At 42.9% G+C, this 27,153-nt stretch overlaps 1 protein-coding gene across 5 annotated transcripts in view; it reads left to right on the forward strand.

Moving 5' to 3' along the window:
• BMP7 (bone morphogenetic protein 7) overlaps positions 1-26,203 on the forward strand; it is a 1,264,568-nt gene extending 1,238,365 nt beyond the window's left edge. For all 5 annotated transcript variants that reach the window (XM_078651993.1, XM_078651994.1, XM_078651995.1 and 2 more), the window contains 3 exons: positions 10,953-11,029; positions 18,096-18,206; positions 24,622-26,203. In XM_078651993.1, the coding sequence (XP_078508119.1) occupies positions 10,953-11,029; positions 18,096-18,206; positions 24,622-24,771 (338 nt within the window). In that variant the 3' untranslated portion in view covers positions 24,772-26,203. The remainder of the gene's footprint in view (positions 1-10,952; positions 11,030-18,095; positions 18,207-24,621) is intronic.
• The last annotated feature ends 950 nt before the right edge of the window (positions 26,204-27,153 follow it).

Genomic DNA, 27,153 nt, shown 5'->3' on the forward strand with positions numbered 1-27,153 from the left:
GCATTGAATACAGTACTAATGATATAACGTTTTCCTTCACAGAATTCACAGTAACCATTGTGAATCGGAGGGTTAATGTCCATGGTTGTTACAGGTTGTACCGTTTCTAACCAGTTTTACTATAATTTGTTTTGGTGATGGTGGTGAATTCAATATTTCACAATTAGGAGTGCAACTATTATACGAGCAGAGGCCCTGACGAATGCCAAGGGATTAAATACCCGTTAGGCAGAAAAATGTTGGCCCTTATGTAGACAGATAATTGTCACTGTCTTCTCTTGCACTGTTCTATTTTTTAATTAGGAGGCGTGTCCAGTCCGCAGAATAAAGTATTTAGAAGGAGGACATTCCATCCTATTTTAAATCACTTTCTTGTTCGTTGCACTATTTCTTCTTACTTTACCATCAAAAGATCAGTCATCATGGACGGTTTGTGTATTTGGTGGACCAAATCCTGATACAACAATAAGGTGCGGAGCTGAGTGTCCCACTGATCAGGGGACCAGCCTCATTTGCACATGGGTTTGGCCAAATGATAGGACTGATCATTGAGTCTAATTTGATGGAAACCCTTTACAATCTGTTGTGGATTAATCAGCCATTTTACGAATAATCGATGATGTACCGGTCTCCTCTATGCATGTAGTGTTAGCCTTTTTTTCTTCTTTATCCTTATTAATACGTTATGTGTGTGCGATAAAGATATTTTGAGATCTTGTTGACTCAGTATCGACAGTGTAGCCTCTCAATTTCGCTGTTAGACCCCCTGTGTTTCGTGTGTTATACATTCTTTAAGGGCATACAAAATGACGTGGGCACCCTTTTTATAATCTTTTCTTTTTTTTTTTAATTGATCTAAGATGGCGGGCACACTTAGATGAAGCAAAGTGTCCAAAAGCACTTTTGATGTAGTGGAGAAACAGGTAACACATGGCAAAGCAGCACAGGAAGGAGAGAGCACCATGGAGCAGAGGGGTGCTAGGAGAAGCACACGAGAGAGAGAGAGAGGAATGTGTAGCATGTGCAGGAGGGTAATGGGTGTTTCAGGGGAGGAGCAGCACACAATGGAACGTGCTAGAAAATACATGCACTTTCATGGAGTGCTGAAAGAAAAAGTTGTTTCCTAAATGTAAGCACTGGTAACATATAAGGCACCCAATAAAAAGGATGGTGAAGGGACCATGCTCCAGGGGCGGTACAAACAGAAGAAGGGGAAGTAAAGCCAATAAATAAGAAGCAAACACATTTTTGACCAAGCCAACCCCTGACAAACAATGGGTGTGCTCTAAGTCCTCTAAGTTTTTGGTTAGCCCACAATAGGCATTTGGCAACCTGCCAGCTGTGGTGGGTGGTAACGAGACCTAAAAATAGAACAAAGTAACAAATACAGGTTGTTCCAAGGGACATAGTCTTTGTTATTTTACCATTGACTCCTTGACCATTGGTATTTATCTAGTTCTCTTAGATGGTTGACCTCTTGATAAGGCGGTCCATTCTATGCTATGATTCTGTACCTGCATGTGATTTGCAGCTAAGAGAATAGAATGGCAGGGCAATTTCGAAGTTTCATAAGGGCACCAAAATAAAACAACTTCCCAAACCATAAAAACGAAATGTCTGTGACCTTCCACTAGCTGGGCAACGTTTGTTACTCTTGTGATAGGTCAGGATCACATTATTGTTAACTGATATTTGCTTGTCAGATTTGAGAGGGTATGACCTGTGATCAATTCAATTTGAGTTTGCCAGTGAGGGCCAGCAGCATTTAGTTCCGGGTACGGACGCTTATTTTTCCTTACCAAGAGCAATAGGGGGGAAATCGCAAAAATCAGAAAGAGCGTTTGAGAATAATTGAAAAACGTCACAAAGGTAGGAAACAGTGATCTGCAAGAGTGAGATAAATGGCCATGGGGTGTCTGGTAGTGATTTGAAGTGGCGTGAGGTGAATTCAAGGTTATGCTGCCTTGGTATCAGGTGCGCCTATGTGTAATTGCACCGGCCGATAGTACCTGGGTAGCACTTCGGGCACCAGCACTCTTTCAGCCCTGAGAAGACAAATGGCCTTCTTTGCTGTGAACTTTGCAAAATGGTTGAGGTTGTGGTAGGGTGACCAGAATTTTAAAGCAAAAAACCTGGACATTTCACAAAAATAAAAAAAGGACTATAACTTTACGTCAAGCGAGCGCACAGAATGACAGCAGAGAATTACCAAACAGGCAGTAAGAACATACATAAGATGTAATTTTTAAACCCAGTAGCTTGCCTGTGAATTAAATTGCTTTCTTGGGACAACTGCTAACTATCCCTGCTTTGTAAAACATGAAAAAATACCTGCCCCTGTTTTTAGTCGACCCTCTCCAAGAACCGGGACATGAGCTAACATTTCTCAAAACCTGCCCGGACAGCCGGTGAAAAACAGGGACCGTCCTGGCAAATCCAGGACGCCTGGTCACCCTAGGTTGAGGCCATACCAAGATTGCGCTAAGAAGTACTCCCAGATCAATAATAAAATTCTTTATAGAGGCTGCTGAAATAAAAGCATGGTTTATGAGGTTCTTTACTTCCAGAGCAGCAATCTGTTTTGTTTCTTGTGGTTTTTAGGCTGTTGGCATTCATCCCATTATCTTAGCTGCTAAAGCCTCAGGCCAGGTAATATACTAGCTTATGGCTCACAGGGTGTATTGACATTGTTGGATTCCTACTGTTCATAAGCGAACCAAAGCAAAGAGGCATGCCACAAAATCTAAATATTGGATTCATCACTACCAGATGATTGATAAATTAACAATATTTGTGACATTTATGTAAGAAAGCGAGTATATCTATCCAACAAATGAGTCTTTTGGAAATAAAACTCTATACTATTTACAACAATTAGCACTTGGAGTGGCTGAAAGTCGACATGCAGAACTTGACATCGTATTATCACTATTTGTCGGAAGTGTCATTGTGTTGTAGAATCTCTGGACATCTTAGTTTTTTTTTATAATGCATATTCAGCATTTGATCTGTGTCAAGCAATCAGTATTTGTTAAGCCCGACTACTCACCTGTGAGGGTCTCAAGGTGCCTAGGTTTAGTCGAAGAGCCAAGTCTTGAGATCCTTCCTGAATTGAGTCAGCAATGGGGATAGCCTGAGGTGGAAAGTCTGGGTGTTCCAGGCTACGTAGGAAAAGGATCTTCCTCCATTCCTGGTCTTGCAGATCTGAGGGACGGTGGCAGGAGTTAGTTTGGTGGAGCGGAGGTGTCTGGTGGGTACGTGGAATGAGGTTGTGGTTCAGTTATGCTGGTCTGGAGTCGTGGAGGGCCTTAGAGGCATGTGTGAGGAGCTTGGACCTGACTCTTCTGTTGACTGGGAGCCAGTGGAGTTCTCCCAGGTATTCGGAGATGTGGCTGCGGAGAGGGATGTTGAGGACCAGTCTGGCTGCAGCGTTCTGAACGTTCTGTAGTTTCCTGAGGAGGTTCTGTTTGACGCCTAGTGTGTTGCTGTAGTCTAGTCTGCTGCCTCCTAGTGCGTGGACGACCCTCTTTCAGGCCTCAGTTGGGATACATTTTAAGGTCTTTTGAAGCAGGTGAAGTGCGTAGAAGCATTTTGAGGTGTTGATCTGGCGGTTCATTTGTATATGTAATGTGCACAGAATACAATCTACGAAGGTGTCTAGATACCCTCATAGACGTGTCTTCGACATAGTATCGGTTCCCAAAGTCTCACTTTTTGTACTTTTGAGATAACCTTTTTCTTATGTTGCTGATCACATCTTTCTCACAAATGTTAGTCAGAATATGAATCCATGATTTGCAAGGCAGAGAGAGCAGTGTTTAGGAAACGACTGCTTAGATTAACAAACGGTGGGTTGTCCAATATAATACGTTGCATAATTATGTAATGAGCAATGTGTAAGTAAAACAAAAATGAATAGTATGTTAATTAAACTAAGCATCGTAGTAAGACAAGTCCTGCTGGTGAGTTTTATCCTGCGTCTATCTTCTCTTGCTCCAGAAAAGAAGTGTAAGCCGTCTTTGAGGTGTCTGTAGTGCGCAGTGTAACTCATGCTAACCACTGTGGAGAGGCTTTGAAATAACATGACTCATGAAAGTGGTGAGCAGAAATAGGTATCTGACCATAAACCCTTTTCCGTCCCCACTGCACCACATCCCGCGTTCCAAAGCGTCACAAATACCCATTAGGTGGGGGGGCCAGTGGATATGAAGTGCAATGCGGAGTATTACTTTTTGGGATAGCTGGATGTAAGCTTTCTAGCAGAATACAGCAGCCACCTTAATTAAGTGCCCTAAACATGCACCAATAATTTTGAGTTTGATTTTGTGTCCAGTCAGCCAGGTTTTTTTTGTTTTGTATATGTAATATATCCACAAAATGCAGAGACATAGAACCCATATTTTAGAGGATTCAGGTTTGTTTTTTTGATTTTGGGTATTAGTTTGGCAGAGAAACCTGGTCCTGCCTGTCAGATTAGTGGCTTACACAAAGATGGGAATATGTGCCTGACATTATTCACTGTTATCATGATATAGGTCATTTATACATGTAATATAACGATGCATATCTGTAACACATCCTGTGGTGAAATTGTGAAGTATCTTTGGACGCTAGTTGCATACACACACTGCTTAAACATTGGTTTTAAGGTTTATTATGTGACTTGAACTCTTCATTTTGGGTAAGGAAAGCTTGCTTTTTGGTAACAAAATAGACGATGCGGCTGAAGGTGGAATTTTGACAGTCATTTTATTTTACCATATTAGCTGATCTTTTCTACGTTTTCACTTTTTTAATAGAGGGACATCTATACCTAACTGGAAATGTAATTCTGCAACTGACTACTGATAATTCACATGAGACGTGATCCTGGAGAATGGCTAGTTCTCTATTAACTTGCAAACACCATTCTACAATACACACATAAAGTGTGAGTGTATTATACTCACTGACACAGGTTATATTTATAGTTTTTATTCCAAAAACCATTGCAATTTGCCACTGATGGGTAGGAATACAACCATAGTTATACTCCGTATTCACTGCTCATGATGTCGCAAATGACAAGATGTATGATATCAATATCAATCTGAGTTTGTGTTATTGAGTGCTGTGCCTAGTCCTTGTTTTAATGTAACCTACTGCGAATTACCTTATACTGTGCAGTTGAGATTCAGTGCAAGGCCACAGCTTTGGTCGAGCTCTTTACCTTTGGACTCTCTGGATTCGGGTACAAGGCCTTGGCTCTAAGGATATAATCCATTGCACTTCATCTTCAGGTAGAGGGGACTGAGGACAAGCCGATCAGTAAATCCCGATTCTGCTTGTAAAAGTTGTAGCAGAGTTTTTTCCCTCTCTCGCATTTGTCACCATCAAGTTGGCGAGCGTGGAAAATCCACCTCCCGGTGAGTTTTTTCATTTGCTCGCATTCATCAACATCAAGTTGGCAAGCGCAAGCAAGGAAAATCAACCTCCCTGCATGTTTTTTCCCTTGCTCGCATTCGTCAACATCAAGTTGGCGAGCGTGGAAAATCAACCTCCTGGCAAGATTTTACCTTGTTCGCGATCCTCCACATCAAGTTGGCGAGCATGGAAATTCAACCTCCTGGTGAGATTTCTCAACGGAGGCGGTCAGATTTCTCGTTGCGAGTGGTCGTGTACGCTCGCGACCGCTCGCGTTGAGAAACTGGCCGCTCGCGCTGAGAAAGCTGCCTCTTGAGTAAAAATCTACTCAAGCAGCAAAAAGGAAGCAGCGCCTGCTTGCGCTGTGCATAGTGCCGTTTGCGATGATTGCACAGTGCAGACCAGCACCTGGCACTGAAAATCACAACAAACAGGATTTATCCAATGCACTCCGCCGCTTGCGGCCGCATAGCGTGGCAGAGTTTTTTGCACTTCACGCAGTTCTGAGCAGAACTCCGCCCAGGCTTTATATAAGCACCACCAAGGCACGCTGACATTGTTTCTTTTTTTATGCACCAGCCAGCGCTGATCTTGAGAAACTGCCCATCAATCACTATTTTTTACTGCATTTTGTAGAGTTTTTGAAGTTTTCCTCCTGGTATTTTAGCAGTATGTCATCTAGAAAGATGGGATTCAGGTTCTGCAGAGCCAATTGTTGGTCAATGCCAATTATGGACCTGTATCTTGTCTGCCTATGGTGTTTGGAGTGCAAGTACGACTCAAAGTGTGCTCCGATTGCCAGCGCCATGAATCTGAAAGCTTCGATTGCCAGCGCCATGAATCTGAAAGCTTCGAGAGAGTGGTCCCTAAAGCTCATGCTGACCCAGCATGTGATTCCGCTCAAATTGAGCTCCTGGTTAAGAGAATGGTCCCGGGACCGGTTGTGAAGCCCGAAGCCGTGATCTTCTCACTCCAAGTCCTCAGGACACTTGTGCAAACAATAAAATTAATCAAATCATCTTCTCTGTAATGGTCAGAAGTACTTCATATTGCAACATCACAAGACATGCTGCTTGGTACAGTCTACTCTACATAATAGGAATCATCACTCTTGGATATTCTTCCTCATTGTGAATGATCTTGAGTCCTATTTTTTTATTTGAATCTCAGGACTTAGTCGTCCTTGTTAAGTGCACAGCTGCTCTGTAGCTATGCTCTCATTGTATAAATACTCTTATATGAATACAAACACTAAGCTCAAGTGTATATTTAGAACTGTGTACTTGGTTGAAGTCTTGTGAAAAGAAGTTACTATTGAAAAATCTGCATCTGACCCCTGTTAAAGATCTCTCAAGGTTTCCAGTTGCAAGAATAAGAAGCTCATCCAATTGAAATGTCATTGTTGCTTTCCGGTCTTTGTAGTCATGAATTTATAATGTAATGAACAAGAAAAAGCATCTGAATTGGATGTTTTCTTAAGCATTCAACAGTGAGAAATGTAATAGCTATTTTTATAAACCTGCATGCTGTTCTTTCAGTGTGTTTTCCTAGCCAAACTGTGCTGCAGGACTGCTATAATACATGTATTGCCTATCTGATAGAGACCGCTAGCCACCTTTGAATTTCCCAGGCGTCAGACTGGATCTGGAAGATTTTTCTTTGTTGCTAATAGGTGCCGTTGGTTGGGCCCGCATGACCTCGTCGGCGTTATCAGAGCAGTAGTGACGCCAAGTCACCTATGTAGGCATCACAGTAGCCATCACATCAATTCTTTTCACTCCAGTCAATAGCTGATCCATAAAGAGTGCTACCCTCTGTCACTTTCTGATGGAATTTTTTCGACATTTTGTCCACCCCTTTTTTGGTGAGTAGACTTTTTTCCTTCCTGTCTAGGAACATTTCTTGATTCAGACCGTGCCATGTCAGTGACTGATTCGCACCTGGTTTGCCTCTGGTGTCTGGAACACGACCACAACTTGAAGTCGAGCTAAGACAGCCAGGCCATGGCTCCGAAAGCTTAGAGAGAGCAGTCCCTATAACTACTTGTGGCCCGGCACCCAGCACCTCATCACACAACTCCTAGGAGGTCTCGTTCATGGTCCCAGTCAAGAGGAAGTCCAGCACAGCTCCTGGAGTCCCAAGTCCTCTATCTCCCACTCAGTCATTGGGTAGGTCAGGTAAGAGGCATGAGAAACACAAGAAGTCAAAGTGTGCTTTCACTTCTTGCCTTTCATCAGCTGCCGCAACTTAGTGGCCTAGGCAATCTAGGCCTCCTATGTTAGAACCTGAGCCTGGGTTGGCTCCACACTTCCCCACCTTTCTGGGAGCAGAAGAGACCCCTGCCAACCGTAAAGAATTGTAAGGCTCCATGTGCCTCATATTTGGGCTTCTGGACCCTACCGGTGCATACAGGCTCAACGTAGGGCTCCATCGGGTTTCTTGCCAGTAGCTCCTGCTCCAGCGCCAGTGTGCCCCTATGGATCTAGTCCAGCACCGGTCATGCCATTGCGACCTTCCCCAGCCCTGACATCAATGCTCCCGGTGCCGCTGGTACTGTGTTGACTAATGCCGATACCATCGCTGACAGAACCTCCAGGTACAAGGTTGTTTCTGGAGCCCTATTTCGAAGGGCTAGGATTGGAAGAAGGTGGGAGGGGTCACTGGACCCTTTAGAAGACCAGTCTCATCAAGTAATGGACTGGTGTGAGGAGTTGGATGAGGCCAGAGGACTGGCCACCTCTTTACATTCCGGCATGCTTTCTCCCACTACAGTGGCTACAGAGGTGGGAATGTCATTTGTTATGGTGGTGCGAAGGGCGGCTGAGGTCCTGGACCTTCAGCTCCCTTCATGCGGTCATGATTAAGATCTTGATGGAGGTCTAGCAGCCAAGTGTCTCCTCTTTGGAACACTTGCTACCCTTTCATGAGGCCCTCACAGTTGTCCTACTGGGTACCTGGTACAAACCCAGCCCAGGGGCACATGTGAATAGGATTGGTTCACAGACCGATCCCGCTTTCTTCCCCAACCAGATCTCACAGTAGTGACAGATGTACCATTCCTGGGATGAGGCAGCCACCTGGGATAGGTGCAGATAAGAGGACTCTGGTCTCCGGTGAGATCCAGACATCACATCAACCTTCTAGAGCTCCAAGCAATGTGTTAGGCATTGGAAGCCTTTCTTCTTTCCTTCCTTCCTTCCTTCCTTCCTTCCTTCCTTCCTTCCTTCCTTCCTTCCTTCCTTCCTTCCTTCCTTCCTTCCTTCCTTCCTTCCTTCCTTCCTTCCTTCCTTCCTTCCTTCCTTCCTTCCTTCCTTCCTTCCTTCCTTCCTTCCTTCCATCCTTCCATCCTTCCATCCTTCCATCCTTCCTTCCTTCCTTCCTTCCTTCCATCTAAGGCAGCTAATACAAGAGATCATACAACACCACCACCATGTGGTACTGTACCAAACAGGGCAGGATGGGGTTGTGGACCCTTTGTCAAGAGGCTCTGTGTCTTTGGACTTGGTTAGAATACCATGGCATATCCCTGTTGGTTCAGCACCTAGCAGGTTCGCTGAATGCCAGAGCAGATAAACTCACCCGTCTATGCCTAGCGAATCAAGAGTGGTGTCTTCCTCTGGAGGTGGCAAACGGTCTCTTTCAACAGTGGGGAGAGCCTTGGTTAGATCTGTCGCCTCCTTTGAGAATGCAAAATATCAGCAGTTTTGCACGCTGGAGTTTCCAAAGCCACTTTCGCTCGGAGACCCTTTTCATCTCGAGTGCAGCTCAGGACTCCTGTACGTCTTTCTGCCTATACCACTCCTGCCCAGAGTTCTCAAGAAGGTCAGGACTGACTGTGTCTAAGTCATTCTTGTGGCCCCGGGCTGGGCACGGAGAGTCGGATATTCTTAACTTCTCCAACTGAGCATCGATCCTCCAATCAGGCTGCCCCTTCGGGAGGATCTTCTTTCGCAGCTTCAGGGGAGGGTTCTCCACCTGATCCTGTCAACTTTACGCCTTCTTATGTGGCAATTGAGCAGTGGCAGTTGACCGCATTAGACCTTCCTCCCGTAGTCTCTAATATTTTTGGCAGCCAAGGCATCCCTCTACCAAGTTGGTGTACGCCTGACAATGGAATAGGTTTGTAATATACTGTACAGAAAAGTCTATTGACCCTCTTTCTGCTTCCCATTCTGATATTTTACTTTTTATTTTAACCCTTGCCCGGCAGGGCTCTCCTCTGGACACTATAAATCGGTACCTTTCAGCCCTGTCTGACTTTCTGCGACTGCCAGACCACACTCTGTTTAAATCTCCCATTGTAAATAGATTTCTCAAAGGCCTTGTACGTATGTTCCCACCTTCCACTTTCATCATGCATTAGTGGGACCTAAATTTGTCTTTCACCTTCCTAATAAGCACTCCGTTTGAACCTCTGCACAACTGCCCCATCAAGCTACTTTCCGTCAAGACCGGCTTTTTAGTGGCAATCACATCCGCCAGGAGGGTGAGCGAATTTCAGGGTTTGCCACCCAAACCTTTTTACCTGACAAATCTCCCCTGACAAGTTGTTGATTCACACAAGGGCCTTTTTCCTACCAAAAGTGGTAGCACCCTTCCATGTGGGGCAATCTATCACCTTGCCCACTTTGACTGCATTAAAGAATTCTGGGTGGACGACCAACTCTTTGTGGGGTATCTGGGAACTAACAAAGGTCGTGCAGTGCAGAAGAGGACTCTCTCAATGCTTCATCCTCTGCATTATGATTTGTTGTGCTCTTGTAAAGAAGCAGCCTCCTGAATTCTTAACAGTTCATTCCACCAGAGCTAAGGCTGCTACCACTGAAGTGCAACTTGGAGTTCCAGTTCTCTACATTTGTCAGGCAGCATTGTGGGCATCCCTACACATGTTTACCAAGCACTACTGACTGGACGGTCCAGTGTGCAGGGACGGTCTTTTTGGGCGCTCTGTCCTGCAGGACTTCCTGGTCAAAACTTGTCCGCAGTTCCTCCTCGGGGGATGGTATTGCTTGAGTATCTATTCAAAGGAAAGGAATCTGCAGCTAGATGTCTCTATCAGATAGACAAGTTACTTACCTTTCGGTAATGCCTTATCTGATAGAGACATGATATAGCAACCGATTCCTTGCTGACCCAATCATCCTCCCTGCACTGCGGACATATTTTTATGGTCCGGACTGACCCTTTTCAGGGCCCTAATTGTCTCCAACACACCAATATGGGTGCACTTAATGACTCCATACTTCTGGCATGGAAGGTCGTAAAAAGTAACTGACGTCAGTGCACCCAGGTGGTATCTATATAGTTGACACTGGTCACTATGGCGCAGACGACACAGATGACATCGCACGGAGCTGACCGACGCTACCTACCGGCATGCAGGTGTCTTGCTCAAAGAAAAATCTTCCGGATCCAGTCTAACTCCAGGGAAATTCAAAGGGAAGGAATCTTCGGCTAGATCATGCCTCCAGCAGATAAGGCGTTACCTAAGGTAAGTAATTTGTCCTTTAGGTTTATTACACTAAAGATTGATATTTTATTTATTTCAGAAAACAGCAGCAGTGACCAGAGACAAGCATGCAAAAAACATGAATTGTATGTCAGTTTCAGAGATCTTGGATGGCAGGTACATCTTGACATCGTGATGCATGTTATTTAAAATGAATTTCTGGGACTTTAATTTTTACATACCTCCTGAGACATTGCAACATCAATATGAAATTGTGGAGCAGGAAATGAAATAGAAAAGAGTAGAGGCACACAGATTTTTACTTACGCCACAGTTTCATGTACTACCTACATGTCTTCTCCTGACTGTTTTAGGACCTGTTTCTCAATTAAACATAAATATTGGGGTTACTAACTAATGTTCATACACTAACGTGGCGAGGGAGGTGAGTTTCATTGAGAAGGAGCATCCATTTCATATTTACAGATGGGATAACAAAATCTTCCTTCAGTCCATGTTACAAACCTGATTTAAAAAGGAGAAATAGTATGGAATATCCAAGTGAAGGAGTGTAGACTGTACACAATATATCGGGGGTGGTTTGAGTCCAGCTGTGTTGTATAATGGACCACCATCCAGTCTCTTTAAGAAGGTCTTGACACCAGAGTCACGGGCTGTATACTCCAATAGAGTGGGCTTAATGTGGTTTACTACTGACTTTCTGTGGTGGGTTATGGTGTCTAAGTTACCAGTATGCGCATGAGGCCACCACTTTATGCAGTCACCCTGAAAAATGTCACCACTTCATCACTGGACCCTATGCATGGTGCAGATGACTTTGAGTATACATCTGAACTCTGCCTGGATGGAACAGATAGCTTTCAATGTGTTTCATGTTCTTGTGCTTTTTTATATTAAACTTCATCCTGTGATTTAATTTACAGCATTAGTGGACTCATTTGAAGTATAAATAGAGAATTGGAATATCTTGATAACTGCATTTATTTGAAGGATAGGAAATCCGGTTATAAGATTATACCTATGCCCTTTACCACTAGTGCCACCCAGCACTATATTTTTTGCACTGTGAAACAGAGCCCCAACACGAGGGTGACATTTGAGGTTTTAATTACTTGTCTTTCTGACACCTAAAGTGCTTTTAGTCGTTTTCACCCATGTCATCAGTGATTATTCATACTCCCTATTGGATGAGCATGGCCTTTACGTCTTACTAAAGGTATTCTAGGTTGTAAATACATATCGGTATGTAATTTCATGTGGTCTATTTCCTAATTACACCCATCTTACAAGTTCAAACCTCAGACAATAATGGATGTAATGGTATGAATTTTGTATCAGTGTAGATGATGAAATGCCTCCTCATAAATAATAAAATATCAGCTATGGGAGCAAGTGCCCTTTGGCACCAAAACATCAGCATTAAGTCTCCGGAACTGAACATAAAATATCACTTGGATATCCACTTTAAGTGTTTTTGTTCTAAAGCGTCATCAAGCCAGTGGCTAGAAGAAAGTGTATTTGTGTGTTTGACAGCAAAAAGTCTCTATTTTACTCCAAACCAAATCTTACCATTTCATGAAAAAAAAAAGTTCTCAAAATATCAACTTTTCTGTTATATTTTACATTATGAAATAAGTTTGCCATTTTCATCAAGTATTCTCTTGCTCAGGGGCACATTTCGCCTTACTTGCCCATGTACTAATATTACATGGCAGAAATAATCATTGTTTGCCATGTTTTCACCACTATTCCACCTATGGTCACAGTTATATAATGCCCCTATTAAACCAATGATTATCATCTTAGTTACAGGGATAAGTTTCATATTGCCTTTGATGCCCACATTATGCTACGAATAGCCAAAATGAAGCCAAGGTTAGGCTCGAGAATACAAGAGATCAGTCCAAGTCGGTAAAGTTACCATTTGTTCTCTTTCAGAAAATCTCCATTGATAATCTAAGCACTGAATAGTCCCACCCAAGTGAGGGGACTCTGGAGCAGTTCTTTCAACAGCATATTTTCACAGTATCTCCACCTTACTCCAGAAAGGCCATGAAGTATGTGACCAAAATGTAGAAAGTTGTAGCCTTAAGACAGGTTATAGTGACAACTCCATTACATTTACTTTATAAAATGGAAGAAAAACCAACAGCTTTTTTTCGAAACTAATATAAATGAGTTAAAGTGTTTTTTGTTTTTTTTTAAACCAAGCTTCACAAAGACGTTTTGCATTATTATCAAGTGAATCGTATGGAAAGTTAAGGCAATATAGCCTGCGTAGGCTGTAGTATTGAAACAATGTGAATAGAACACTGCGCCTTTAACCCCCAATGCCCCTTGACCTCCACTGTCCCATCATGCCCTGCAACAGGAGTTTTCCTCCTCCCCCACCTTCCTCTCCACAACCAGCAATCCGGAGGTAAGTCTCCTTGGCTACCACAGTCACGTGTATCGGTGGCATTTACTCCAAGGCACCTTGCTTCCGTCACACCAGACTCCCAGAAATAGGTTTAGGTCAAGATGAAGATCTCCCCATTGTCATCTTCACTCCAGATCTACCGCGTGTTCACATCAAGACAACAATTATGGTTTACCTCCAGGGCTAGTTCTGTATGGTCTCAACAAACCACATCATCTTCGAGTCTGTACTCTCCTACTTTGACAGATCCACCTCCAGTGACGATATATCCTTTGTATGATACAAACATTTTCCTGGAGGTACTTATTAGGGGGTGCCAACAAAATGAATATCTGCTTCTAGACCATTTCTCCCTTTGGTTCCAGGTCTTTTAGAACCAGATATGGAGCTACTATTGACACAGGTTTCTGTAAAGCCTGCACATTTCTGCCCACAGGAAAAAATACAAACCGATTAAGGACTCTTTTCTTTGCACAGATCCTACACCAGACTCCATCATTGTCTTTGCTGCCCGGAAGCTACATACCATGGCTCCAACATCTACTGTTCCTCTTGACAAGGAAAGTAAAAAAATTGGATTCAGTGGGCAAAAAATTGTTTGGTACCACTGCTGTTTCTGTAAAGGCTGCTTGCACGACCGCTCTTGTTGGTCTTTATGACATGTCTCTTTAAGATTCTGTTCAGCAATTCTTTGAAGACGAATCCAAGAGATCGACATCAGGAATTCCTGGAAATTGTTAACGAAGGCATGATGTTATCATATCTGGTCAACAGTGCTGTAGCTGACCCCTCCCCAGTAACAGACAATGGATATTGTCCTGGTTTAGAATTTTGGCATTCATCTTGGCTCAGACTCACAGGCTTGAAACCTGAAGCCCATCATCGAATTTTGAACCTGCCTTTTTCTGGAAACACCTTGTTCGGTTCTTATGATGACCGTGCAATGGCACGTATGAAAACTGAACATGACAGTCTGAAAGCTGTTGTATTGGAGTAATGGTGGGGATATAGAAGATATTCCTGTAGGCCCTATGACCGCCAAGGCTTCCATCAGAGGGTACAAATCCCTCTTTGGCCTCAAGGGCAACAACAGCAATCTCAACAGCCACGTGGACATCAGCAACACAGACGCTAGTCCAGGTGCGGAGGAGGTCAGCAACCCTCAGTCCAAGCCACTAAACTAACAACCGGTGGCAAACTTTGCGCCATCCTGATAGCCAAAAAACATTGAAAATTCCTGAGTTTCACTGTAGAAAGAGACCATTACCAATGCAGGGTTCTCCTTTCGGTCTCAAATTTGCGCTAGAGACTTTCTGCAAATTTATGACAGGCGTAGCAGCTCACTTAAAAAAAGTGAAGACATTTTGTCTATCCATACCTAGATGACTGGCTCATTAAGGCATCTAAGTACCAAAAAGCAAGTCAATATTATCAATTGACTGTCATCCCTCTCAATCAGCTGGGACTACACTTAAATTACAAGAAATCTCTCTCAATACCAGTTCAATCACTACATTACCTGAGTGCAGTCCTAGATATAGTGCACACAAGATTTTCCTTTGAAGAAGAGACGATTATCTATCCTTCAAAAATGTCAGTCTGAAGACAATAGCCCATTCAGCAGCAAGACAAGGATCAATGACATCATGCATTTTTCGGGTCCCAAATGCATGACTCTAAATGTGAGCTCTACCACAGTGCCTAGGAGAATAATGGGATCAACTCTCAGGAAGATAGGAGGACCAAGTGATGCTAATCACTCATGCAAAACAATTGCTCAGCTGGAGGTGCCGCACAAGAATCTTCTAAAAGGAATACATTTCCATCAAGACTTCCTGACCCAAACCATAGACATGAATGCTTCCCATACAGGTCAGGGTGCACATATGCACCATCTTCAAATTCAAGGCATGTAGTCTCAGAAGGAACACTTTTACCACATCAACCTTTTAGAGTTGAGAGCAGTACACTTGCAGCTAGATTCATCATAGTCCCGTTTTGCGAGTCCTTAATAGCGATTCATAAGGAATCGCTATTAAGGACTTTCAAAACGGGATTCATGTAGGAATGGAACAAAATATTGCAATTCCTACATCATCCTTATTTGCGAATAGCAAATTGCTAATCGCAAATAAGGAATAACTTCCCATTCATTCCTATGGGCCTACAGGCCCATAGGAATGAATGGGTAGTTATTCCTTATTTGCGATTAGCAATTTGCTAATCGCAAATAAGGATGCGATTTCAAGGGTGCCAGGGGTGTCCAAAGGACACCCTGTAGCACCCCTGAAATGCAAATGTACACAGGTGTTGCGCACACACATGTCCAAAGGACATGTGTGTGTGTAACATGCAACTGAGAAAATGCACTAAAGTGCTTTTTTCTATTTTTTCGCTATTTACCACGAAGTCAGACTTCGTGGTAAACAGCGGCCAAATATTGCGAATTCGCAATTTAAAAATGGTTAATGAATTGCATTTAAGGAATCTCAAATAGAGATTCCTTAAATGCAATTCCTCGCAAAATATGCGATTTCGCAAATAGCGATTTTTGCATTTGGGATGATGAATCCCAAATGCAAAAATTGCGCTTGCAAAGGGCCAGATTCTGAGAATCTGGCCCTTTGCGAGCCGATATTTTGTTCATGAATCTAGCTGTTAGCCCGGAAAACTTCATTTCTGTCATTCAAAACAAATTCTCTCCTTGTTCAGATGGACAATACACCCATGCTTTATCTGAACAAGCAGGAAGGGAACACGATCTAGAACTCTGTCTCCAGAGACACAAACAATCTGGAAATGGTAAATATCTAGAGATCTCAGGACTACAGTGGCCTATCTACAGTGAATCCAGAACACGTAAGCAGACTGTCTCAGCAGAACCATTCAAGAAAATCATGAATGGGTTTCAAACAACTCTGCACTTCACAACCTCTTTTGTGATTGGGGTTTCCCACCAAATAGATCTGTTCCCCAGAGGAGAAAACAAAAAATGCCCAGGCTTTTTCTTGAGGTTTTACCAATCAGGCAAATTTCGTTATGCCTTTCCTCCAATTCCCCTAGTGAAAACAGTAATCTTCAAGCTGTCTCACTCGAAGGCCAAAATTATTCTCATTTTTCTGGAGTGGCCCCGACCGTGGTGGTTAATGGATCTCATTCACCTTTCAGAGCATCCACACAGGAGGCTGCCACGCAGCAAGACATTCTTCAGGATCTTCTATGGCAGCCACATTCAACACCCCAGCAGCTTGGCTCTTAATCTCTTGCAACATGGTCACTTGAATCTTCCTCAGGAATACAAGGATGTTTGAAGAGAAACCAAAAGACCTTCTAATTGAACTTCTTAGTCTTATTATTATGGAAGAGATTCTGCATCTGGTGTGCTCAGAGCAATTTCAACCATCTCAAATGCCAAGAACAGGTGGTTCTTCAAACCGCCTTTATTTGGCTAAAGCAACATTGCAGTTTCCATCTATTAGAGTTCATCTTGCGGCAATCACGGCCTATCGAAAGCGCCCTTCAGAAATATTGTTTTTCAAAATGTCTGTAGTGAGGATTTCCTAGAGGGTGTTAAGAAAATCTATCCTCCTCTCAGAAGGTCTCCTCCTTGGGAATTAAATATAGTCCTTTCTCGACTTTTGGGGCCTCCCTTCAAACCCTTTAATACCTTCCGTCACCATCTTTCTTGGAAGGCTTCCTTCTTGGTCTCTAACCTCTGCTAGTAGAGTTAGCAAAATACAAGCCCTATGCTACCACAAACCTTACACAGTATTTCATAGTAATAGGATAGAGATGAGAACACATCCTAAATTCCTCCCTAAAGTAGTGTCAGATTTTCATGTCAATCCGACTATCTCTCTACCAGAATTTTTTTATAATACCTCTCGTCATTCACAAATTTCTCCATACTTTCAAAGTAAGGAGGGTTTTGAGATTTTATTTAGAAAAGGCAGTCTTTGAGGAAGTCAAAGCAACTTTTTATAAACTATGATCCTTTAACCCATTCCGTGCTGCCGTCGACCATTGGCCGGCTGCAGCACTACCTCCCCAGTGCTGCCGTCGGGCAATGGCCGACGCGGCCCCGCCCGTTTTGCGGAAGTGCTGCACTTCTGCAAAATCGCAGCCGCCGTTAAGGCGTTAAGTACAGAATTCGCCACTTCAAAGCAATCCTTACCTAGATGGATTGTCTCCTGATTAATCCTATCTTATGGAATTCTGTTATGTAGGTTATTCATCAGATAAGAGTGTTACCGTAGGTATGTACCTTGTTCATCTCAGCAGTCTCAACTTATCATAAGATATCACCTAACTAAATATTGTTTATATACTGTCCCAGTGCGTTGCAGTTTGGTTGTTGGAAGCGCTGTGTACTTCGCACTCTTCTCAATTTAGTGTTTTTAATGTATTGGACCGATTAACTAGGCTTATGTAGATTTCTTATTGGAGTACAGTTTATTAACCTAAATTATAGATTAATTGGGTCGAGCTTTTATTAACTCTGTGGGCTGCTCTTGTTTATTTTATTTCGACCCTGATCCTGTGTAACAACCTTTTTCTTTTCCTACGCTTTACTGCGTTTGGCATGCCATGTTTTTCTCTTGACACAAGCAAGTGCAGTCTGCTGTTCTGTTTTGTCTGCAGATGTGGAATGCATTGGCTTTATGATTGATGTTGTTTAGTACCATGGTGTTGGTATTGGCTTCGTGCCATGGAGCTACAGTATCTTACTGGTAACCGTCTAGTTATTTCTATCTGAGCAGCACATGCCATGTTAATGCTCTATTAATTTCACTTCTCATGCAGGACTGGATAATTGCCCCAGAAGGTTATCCGGCATACTACTGTGATGGAGAGTGTTCCTTCCCGCTGAATTCCTACATGAATGCAACAAACCATGCAATTGTTCAGACACTGGTGGGTAACTTCTGTTTGCCTGTGTGCTTAAGTAATTCTTCTGGATGACATACTCACATATGCAATTACCTTGGTTTTTCTGTGGAAGCAGGCTTTAAAAGATGTGTATGTGGCTTTTGCCAGAAGTAGGAATGTTTCCTAAATATTTAAATGAATGTTGATGCTTCTTTGTTATCACAGCTGACAACCCATGAGAGATGAGGATAATCAGTAGCTGTAGCGCGGACCTTTATTTAAATGATGTGTGTGATTGTTGTGCTGTGAGGTGGTTCGAACTTAATCTATACATCTATTTTAATAAAATAATTAAAGGAAACGTAATAAGTACGGTTGAATTATCTTTTCATAGGGAATTACTGAGCGTGTGTATTTTAAGCTCGTTGATGCCTTTCGGAGGGAAGAGCGCTAAATCAGAGTTGACCTTTCCCAGTACGGGGAAAGCACAGGATTCTGTGATAGGGACTAAACATATCCTGAGACAGTGGAAACTGGCTCTGGGACAACTTACTCAGACACTTGACCGAGAAATGCATACTGATTTAAGGAATGCATCAATAATGGGAGTAGGAAGCATGGATACCAGTGCTGTGTTCCATTGGGCCTATGCAGGCATAGGCGCATGGTGAATGTATGTCCTTATTCCGCTGTATTTCTCCCTGCAGGGAATCACAACGCAGTCGTGACAACGACCGCGTTGTGATTCCGCGTACCATTACTCCGCAAGTCGGAACAACGACTTGCGGAGGGGGGGGGGGGCTGGATGTTGGAATAGTATAATTTACTATTCCAACTCCAGACTGTGCGGACACTAGGGAAGGTGTTGGATTTTAATTCCAACCCCCCCCTCCGCAAGTCGTTCCGACTTGCGGAGTGATGGTATGCGGAATCACAACGTGGTCGTTGTCACGACCACGTTGTGATTCCCTGCGGGGAGAAATATTCGTAGTAAACGCTGTTTACCGCGCATGGTGCCACAGACTTGCTGGAGCATGGAACCCCTGTCCACTGACTTTCAGATCTGTAATGGGGATACAAGGGCATTTATCAGTAACCCATCAGCACTGTGACCGGGGGACCAGGGACACTGTCGGAGGACCCTTGAATGTAGTGATAGGGGACTGTGAATTCTACCACATGGGGCTGAAGGCAGAGTATACAGGACAGGGAACGGATATTGGGGCTGGGAAAATTCAGTGACTGAGTAGTGGGCACTTGATACAGGGAAATAGGGATACTGGGCAGGAAACAGATACTGGAACTGGGAAATTGTGACACTTAAAAGGAAAATTACATCTAGGCACAGGAATACAGAGAAACAAGGACACGGCCATATAAACCGGATTAGTAAATCACTGACTCTGGGGCCAACAAAAGACTGATGGGCCACAAAAATACTATCACTTCGGGTGAGAGAGGCTGGAGAATGGAGACTGTATCCCACTAATCTGATTTAGGACAGCTGGAAACCCTCTCCCATGAAGAAACCCATTATCCAGCCAGCCTTTGGCTATGACGATACCAAGTAGCATATAACTTTAGACTTTAAGCCTGCTGTTTTCTTCATATGCCAAACTTGCTTACAAAACCACTGGCCAAAAAAGTCTGAAGATGTAGGAAATTGTAGGTTTTGGGTTCCCATCATTGTGAGTTATTGAGGCACACCAACAGGCAACCCCAAATTTTTTTTCTTTCAATCAAAGCAAGACACAACTCGAACCCCAATCATTTGAAGGGTGAGTTATATACAGCATGCGGGTCTATAATAGGGACAAGCTACAAAACCATTGCAAAGGGCTAAGAAACTTTTTTTCTTCCATAGCATAAATGGATAAAAATAAGGATAACAACCGCCAGTAGGTCTTGATTGCATTTTCACTTACAAAGACCGACCTTTCGGCTTTGCTAACACTGCTTAACATGCTGAATCTGATTGGTGGACTGGCAGCTAAATTTGATTTCTAGGGAAGCTGCAGGCCCTGAAATGGTAGCCATTCGAGGAATGACCATTTGGCGCCCCTAGCATTTTCCTGTTAAGTGAACAAATATGTCTTGCAGTGAACAGCAATACCAGTATAGGACTGCTTTTGTAAATCGCAAATGAATCAAAAAATACTTTAATGTGTTGAAAAACCAAGCTTGCCTGTGATTTTCACACTTAATTTATTTCCTCAAGAGTTACAATGCAATGACTTCCTATGAGGAGGGATTAGTGTATATGTAGCAAGGACCCCCTGTATTCAAAAAGAATCAGATTCCTAGACCAGGGATAAACAATGTTTGATATGTAACAATCTAGGCAATCATAGAGAACACAGATCAATGTCAATATTAGTATAAAGGAAATTAAGCTACAACAATAGAGTAAAATTCCAGTATTTTATTGAGAATTAAACAAAAAATCACATTTCAAAACTTAAAAAAGGTTCAAATAAAAAAATTCTACATTTAGAGAATTGACATAATAATAAACACATTTTATATATTAAAACATTTATATTGGTAAACAACAAGTTAAGGGGGAATGAGTGGCAAGTTGGTACTCTAAAACATTTATATTGGTAAACAACAAGTTAAGGGGGAATGAGTGGCAAGTTGGTACTCTACGCGCGTTTCGGCGACCAGCGCCTTCTTCTGGAGCAGCCACGAATGATTATGATCGAAATTTTTGGATGTGTAGATAAATTGTTTTGGTAAAACTGAGCCCGCCTTGATATTCCCGCGTAGATCGTGAGAAGCTGCTGTCCTGCCGCCGGAAATTTGGAGCCCTGTCATATTGTTTTGGACAGGGAGTTATTTTAAAAACCACAACCTCGCCAAGACTGAAGTACCACATACAAGTGTAAAGGGAAAAGTTTCCTCTAAACAAAGATCCCCATATCAGGTGGATGTTCTTCGTTCTCAAGTTTTGTCAAGGTATCTTTATCTGACTTCAACAATCTAAAGGTTCCGGACGGCAGGATTAACCTCAAAATCCTTTTAGTCTATCAGTACAAACCCTCAAAATAAAGAATATCGACGCGGGCTCAGTTTTACCAAAACAATTTATCTACACCACACTAATTGCAACACACCATACTGCATATACATGGCTTGAAATATATCGGGATGACGACCCGCCCAGTCAAAACCCGCATTATCGAGCACCGCAGCAATTTTCGCTGCAAGAAGATCCACACAAAAATGTGTAAACACTATGTGGACTCTAACCACAATGAAGACTCTATGAAGTGGATAGTGCTAGAATCCAGCCCACACTGCCCGAAAAGTGCCCTCTTCCGGAAGGAACAGAGATGGGTACACCGACTCTCTACAGATAAACAGGGCCTTAACGAAGACATTCCATGGCACTCACTATAGACCAGCCAGTGCTCATATATACACATATACTATCACTGACGGCTGTTGATACACCTAACTGGATCAGCCATCAAGAGGAGAGGTGACACTCTACCCTACTTCCTCCAGCTGCTACAACACCACTCTAAGATCCTGACCACATTTTAACGTTGTTTCCAGTCTACCCTCATACCAATGTCCACCCAACTTGCAGGTCAACAAATGGCCCTTATACCACTCCTCCCTGGCTTGGACCGCTAACAATGAGTCACTTGCCCTCCTTAATATGGCCCCCACCTTTGGAACTGACATCGGGGTCATTGAATAAACCATTATACACAAAATATAGCCAAGACCCTCCTCACCGCGTTGTCACATGGTTATCCTCCAAAAGAGCCAATTGCCCACCACAACATGGCCGCAGCTCTTGGAGTGGACACTGGGGCAGCAGAAGAAATTGAAGGCCCTACATATAAACGCAGGGCACCCCGTTTCTAACACTCACGGGGCCGCTCTCAGTCTCCAGAGTGCCATGAACCCCCAACACCGTGGCCCTTCACTATTAGCCATAGGGGATATTTAACCCTAGGAGCCAGCGCTCTAGCGCGACTCTTGACCATTCCAAGATGGCCGCTTGATAACAGGGGGGTATCATGCAACCCTACAGAGGAGGGCACCCCGGGTCTATCACTCAAGAGGCCGCCCTCAATCTTTTTAGTTTCAAAAAAACCCCCACACCGTGGCCCTTCACCATTTAACCATAGGGGAAAACAAACCCTAGCAGCTAGCGCTCCAGCGCGCCCTTTGACCATTTAAAGATGGCCGCCAGATTACAGGGTGAAATCACATGACCCTACAGAGTAGGCGGCGTCACGTCCCTGACGACGCGCCCGGTCACCGGGATAAAACACACTGACCGCCGAGCTCCCTTATCTACTCGAGCTCGGCGGACATGGGTAGGTCTACCCGCGCGGACACTGGAGATTGGAGGTGAGTGGCTTAGCCTGGAGCCTAGAGCAGGAGAGAGGGGGCGCTATTACCATGCTCGACAAACACATGTCAGTGTTTGTTCTTCTAACCCTGAGGTACTATCCTTGTGCTCTCTCTCCCCCGTCTTCCTTCCAGCTATACTTAATGGGCTCATTCCTGTTGTTCGACCCCGCCGATCCCTCATGTGGCAATTAATCCTTAACTATTAGGTAAGAAGGGGACATGCTCTGTATCACCACAGCGCTAATAACAGTCACTTTGTGAGTGAGTTATATGGATGTTGATCTTTCTGGATGTTACTTAGCCCTAGTAAGCCTGACCTGGTGCCCCCACCAACAGAATTGCTGATTAAATGTTAATTGATGGGAGTCTTACCGCTCCCCGTTTGCTGCATTTTAAATCCTTGTTTTTAAACACCACTCCTTCACACCACAGTTTCATTCACATATACAGTGGTTTGTGTGCACTCAACAAAGCACGTTGCACGCTCCACGTATATAGGTATGCAGTAGTTGTGCACTCCAGTTCACAACACCGCCAGCATGCCACCACTTTCTCTATGACCTGGCAATAATGTGACTTATGTTGGTTTTATGAAATTATGCTTTAACCATTGTTTCCTTATTTTTCTCTATGTATAGGCATAGGAGAATCCACTGAGGTAACTTACACCACATACATAATACTAGCATGTTATTAATGTTCCTCCCCCCTTCTTCACTTTTATTAAAGGTCCTGATGAATCGCGTGTAACTAGACACAGTGCGTGAAACATGTCGACCACCTTCACTTCTAGTCTCCTCTAGGATCACTTGCATTGACCTGTTGACACCTAGCGAGCTAGCCCCACCTTTTAACTGCAGCCAGGGGACCCCCAGAATAAAGTGAATTCCGGTACCCCTTGCTACATTTTAACCTTCTTAGCACATCACGATACCATCTCGCCCACACACCCCCACTTCATCAAAAGGCTGTCGGATAAAAAGATCTCCGCCAAAGCGCCCCTCTTTGAGGTGAGCCCGTCGGGGATTGCACCGCCTCCCGGACGAGGAGCATACGCCGATGATGAAGCATGACACCCTTCTGGGTGTGTGAGGCAAATTCATCCGACATAATGGATGCCCCAGGGTGTCACACGAACACCGTTGGTCACGCCAGTTAATACTTTCCTATCCCTTCACAGGAACAGTTCAGCAGCCCCCTCTTTGCTTGCCCAGTACTAGATACGGACACAAGCTGTTACTGGACCTTCCACCCTCCTGAGTGGTAAATTGTGTCTGTTGATCAATTGATCACATTTTCTCCCTCCTTTTTGTTTAAAAAAAAATTCTCTAAATGTAGAATTTTTTAATTTGAACCTTTTTTAAGTTTTGAAATGTGATTTTTTGTTTAATTCTCAATAAAATACTGGAATTTTACTCTATTGTTGTAGCTTAATTTCCTTTATACTAATATTGACATTGATCTGTGTTCTCCATGATTGCCTAGATTGTTACATATCAAACAACCTTCCTATGAGGAGGGATACATCAACAGCCAATAACATGATGTCTCAGTTGATTCAATATGTGATTAATGCTGACCCAAAACAATGATTTAAGGGATCTGAGACAAACAAAGCAATGGTTGCAGAGTACTGATCCAAACCCAACTCTAAGTATATTATAAGCAATAGGTTCCGCTGAGAGCTGGGATATCAGCCCAGACCTAAAAAGGAATAGATTTCATAATGGAGCTTAAACAGCTCTGCACATGTGCTCAGGTGAGTGTTTTGTTTTATTGTTTGACTCCATAGGGTAGAGTTATAGAATGCTTATGCTAGATTGGCCAGGAGGCAATAAAATCCTTTGAGTTTCCAGAGATGTCAAATAGAAGAATTATGTACTCATCACCTTCACATTGCTTTTACTTTGATTGAATGTTTGATTGAATCCAGCCATTACTTGTCTTCTCCAGCACCATTGCATCTGTAATTAGATTAACGAGAGTTTATGTCTACTAGCGTGGTTTTGGTACTTGCATAGACCATGCGTGTTCTGTAGATGGTTTTGCCTGAAAATTACTGAACCTGGTTGCATTTGTTTTTCAGGTTCATTTCATCAATCCCGAATCTGCTCCGAAAGCGTGCTGTGCCCCAACACAACTAAACCCTATATCGGTCCTCTATTTTGACGACAGCTCCAATGTTATCCTGAAGAAATACCGGAATATGGTTGTCCGATCCTGTGGCTGCCATTAGAGAACTGAAAACATGATTACACTGCGATGCTTTTAGACGGGAAGGATCTTTTTAACATGGATTGTGCTAAAGAAAGATGTATGCATCCTTCATCAGATTTATAAAATTCTATTTTTCAAACTCCCCAGGACGCTATTTTAAAAAAAATAAAGGAAAAGAAAAATCGAAGATGTCTGGATCGTAGATGCGTTTTTTAAAACTATTACATTATCGCATCATTCACGTACATTATATTTACCACTGATTGAGGTGGAATAATGCCTTTTTATTTAAGTGAATATGAAGTGAATACGAAATAATATCGACGTTGCATAGTATTTAGGGGGCCATACAAGTCGAAAATTTGGAATGCATTTTTTTGCCCTCTGGCTATCAGCGTTGCACAACTGTTTAAATATGCTGAATTCTTTTCTGTTATTGTCAGAAAGCAATGAATGGAAACCACCTAAACTTGACAGAATGTTTCATAAACTACTGCGTTTTTTTGTAACCTCTGTCTCAAAAGCAGGAGTTCAGGGTCGACTAATAGGATATTGCCTTTGTGTCTAATGATGGATATTAGGTGTGGTTTTAATGGTTTGGATGCTGCAAGCTCAACTATAGGAAAGAGATATGTACTGAGTCTGAGTTTTGGTATTTGTGGGGGAAAATGGCCAATATGTCAATAATATTTCTGTTTTTCAGAGGCTTGTAAAGGTATGTGGTTTGACTTTACATTTTCTGCAAGAAAGAAAATGCACTTGTCGTTCGAGAGAGAGAGAGAGCGCCCTCAGTTTGGTACAAAACCAGCCTCCAGGGTGATGGCAGTACACGCCTTCTTTTACAATCTTTGATTAAGTCGTGTCACGCTTTTGAGCACCAGCACCCAGGGTGTACCATCACAAACACAGTGGACCGAAAGTAGCCTCCCACTGGAATGAGAATGGCCAAGCTAAGAAAGAGGACTCCCATGAGCACCGTCCACAGTCACAACTTGAGAGATAAATGTATTCATGCACAGTAGGTTTCACTATGAAGTGGTGAGGTTCTTTTGGATGCAGGGGTAGCTGTACTCATTTTCTTAGAGTAATGTCTACATTTCTTGCAATGTCTATGGTACTCCGACAGTGAGACCACTCCTCTTTCAACAGCTGGTGTGAACCAGTGAATGTTACAGTCTAATTGTTTTGAGTTCAAACTTTGGTGCAAGATGACTTTTACATCATGGAAGTTTTTATATTTTACAGACCGGAGAAAAGTCATTTACTAGAACCTACGATCAAGGAAATCTTCCACAGGACTATTTTATACATACTCCTGCAGCACCTTTTAAGTGGTTTTCTCTCAAATGTACGGTAAAAGTAGAAAATGTGAATATCTAATGTCCGTTGTCTGATTAATCCGTGATTCCGGGATGAAATCTACAGATAAAGGCATATAGAAGCAATGGAAATGGTCTCATAAAATGTTTGACTGGTTATGCAGGCATTCATTAGATATATTCTTGCCGAGTAAACACTGCGTTATTCGCTTTTACGGTGTACCACATTTTTCAACTCATACTTGAAGACTTTGGTCATTGTAATTTATTGAAGACCTTTTAGTATTTGCAGTCTTTGTTCTTGGGAGGAGCTCACAAACAATCCAGATCCTTATATATGAGAAAACCTGATAGATGTATCATAAACATTAGGCGAGATTTTGGGGAATTGCTAATTTGGAGACTAGTGAAAATAGAGCTTTAAAATATATATAGCAACGGGAGCCACAGAAACATACATTGACCCTCACTCACACCTAAACGGATAGAACCCTGTAACCTGATATGAGGTACCCTTCTCTTGTCCCCATCCAATTACCCTACTTACTGTCATTTTCCTCCTTTTTGGACCTTCTAGTCTACTTCCTGGCCTCTCCAGCCCCTTGTGACTTATACAGGCATATGGTCATTTTAGGTACTCTACTGGACATATCAGTCCGTCTGCCTTGCTTCCTGCTCTGCTGTGCCAATGCATAGCTATCTTAAACTCCTCTGTGTAATCCTGAAATGCCCGCCAACTTAACAATAAAGAAAACTTTGCCCAACCTCATCTCTTATCTGGTGGTTTAATGTCACTCAGGGAAACCTTCCCCACGTGGTATCATTTCTATTCCTGCCCCTGCATTCTGTTTCCTCTTTCACTAATTCCACATTCACCTCCATCAATCACATTATATGCGGTGTAGGCCTTAAGTGTGATAAGTGATAGCTTTCTGCTTGAATAATTCTGCCAACTTGAACCTGATGTCATGCCTAAATCATTTGATCCTACTAATGGTATTAAATGTCAGCCAGGATGTTTCCAACTTGTTTTTGTTTGAATGAGCTTGAGTCGTTGTGACTCATCTCTTAGTTCAGAATGC

The sequence above is a fragment of the Lissotriton helveticus genome, chromosome 7 (assembly GCF_964261635.1).
Source record: "Lissotriton helveticus chromosome 7, aLisHel1.1, whole genome shotgun sequence".
Lineage (NCBI taxonomy): Eukaryota > Metazoa > Chordata > Amphibia > Caudata > Salamandridae > Lissotriton > Lissotriton helveticus.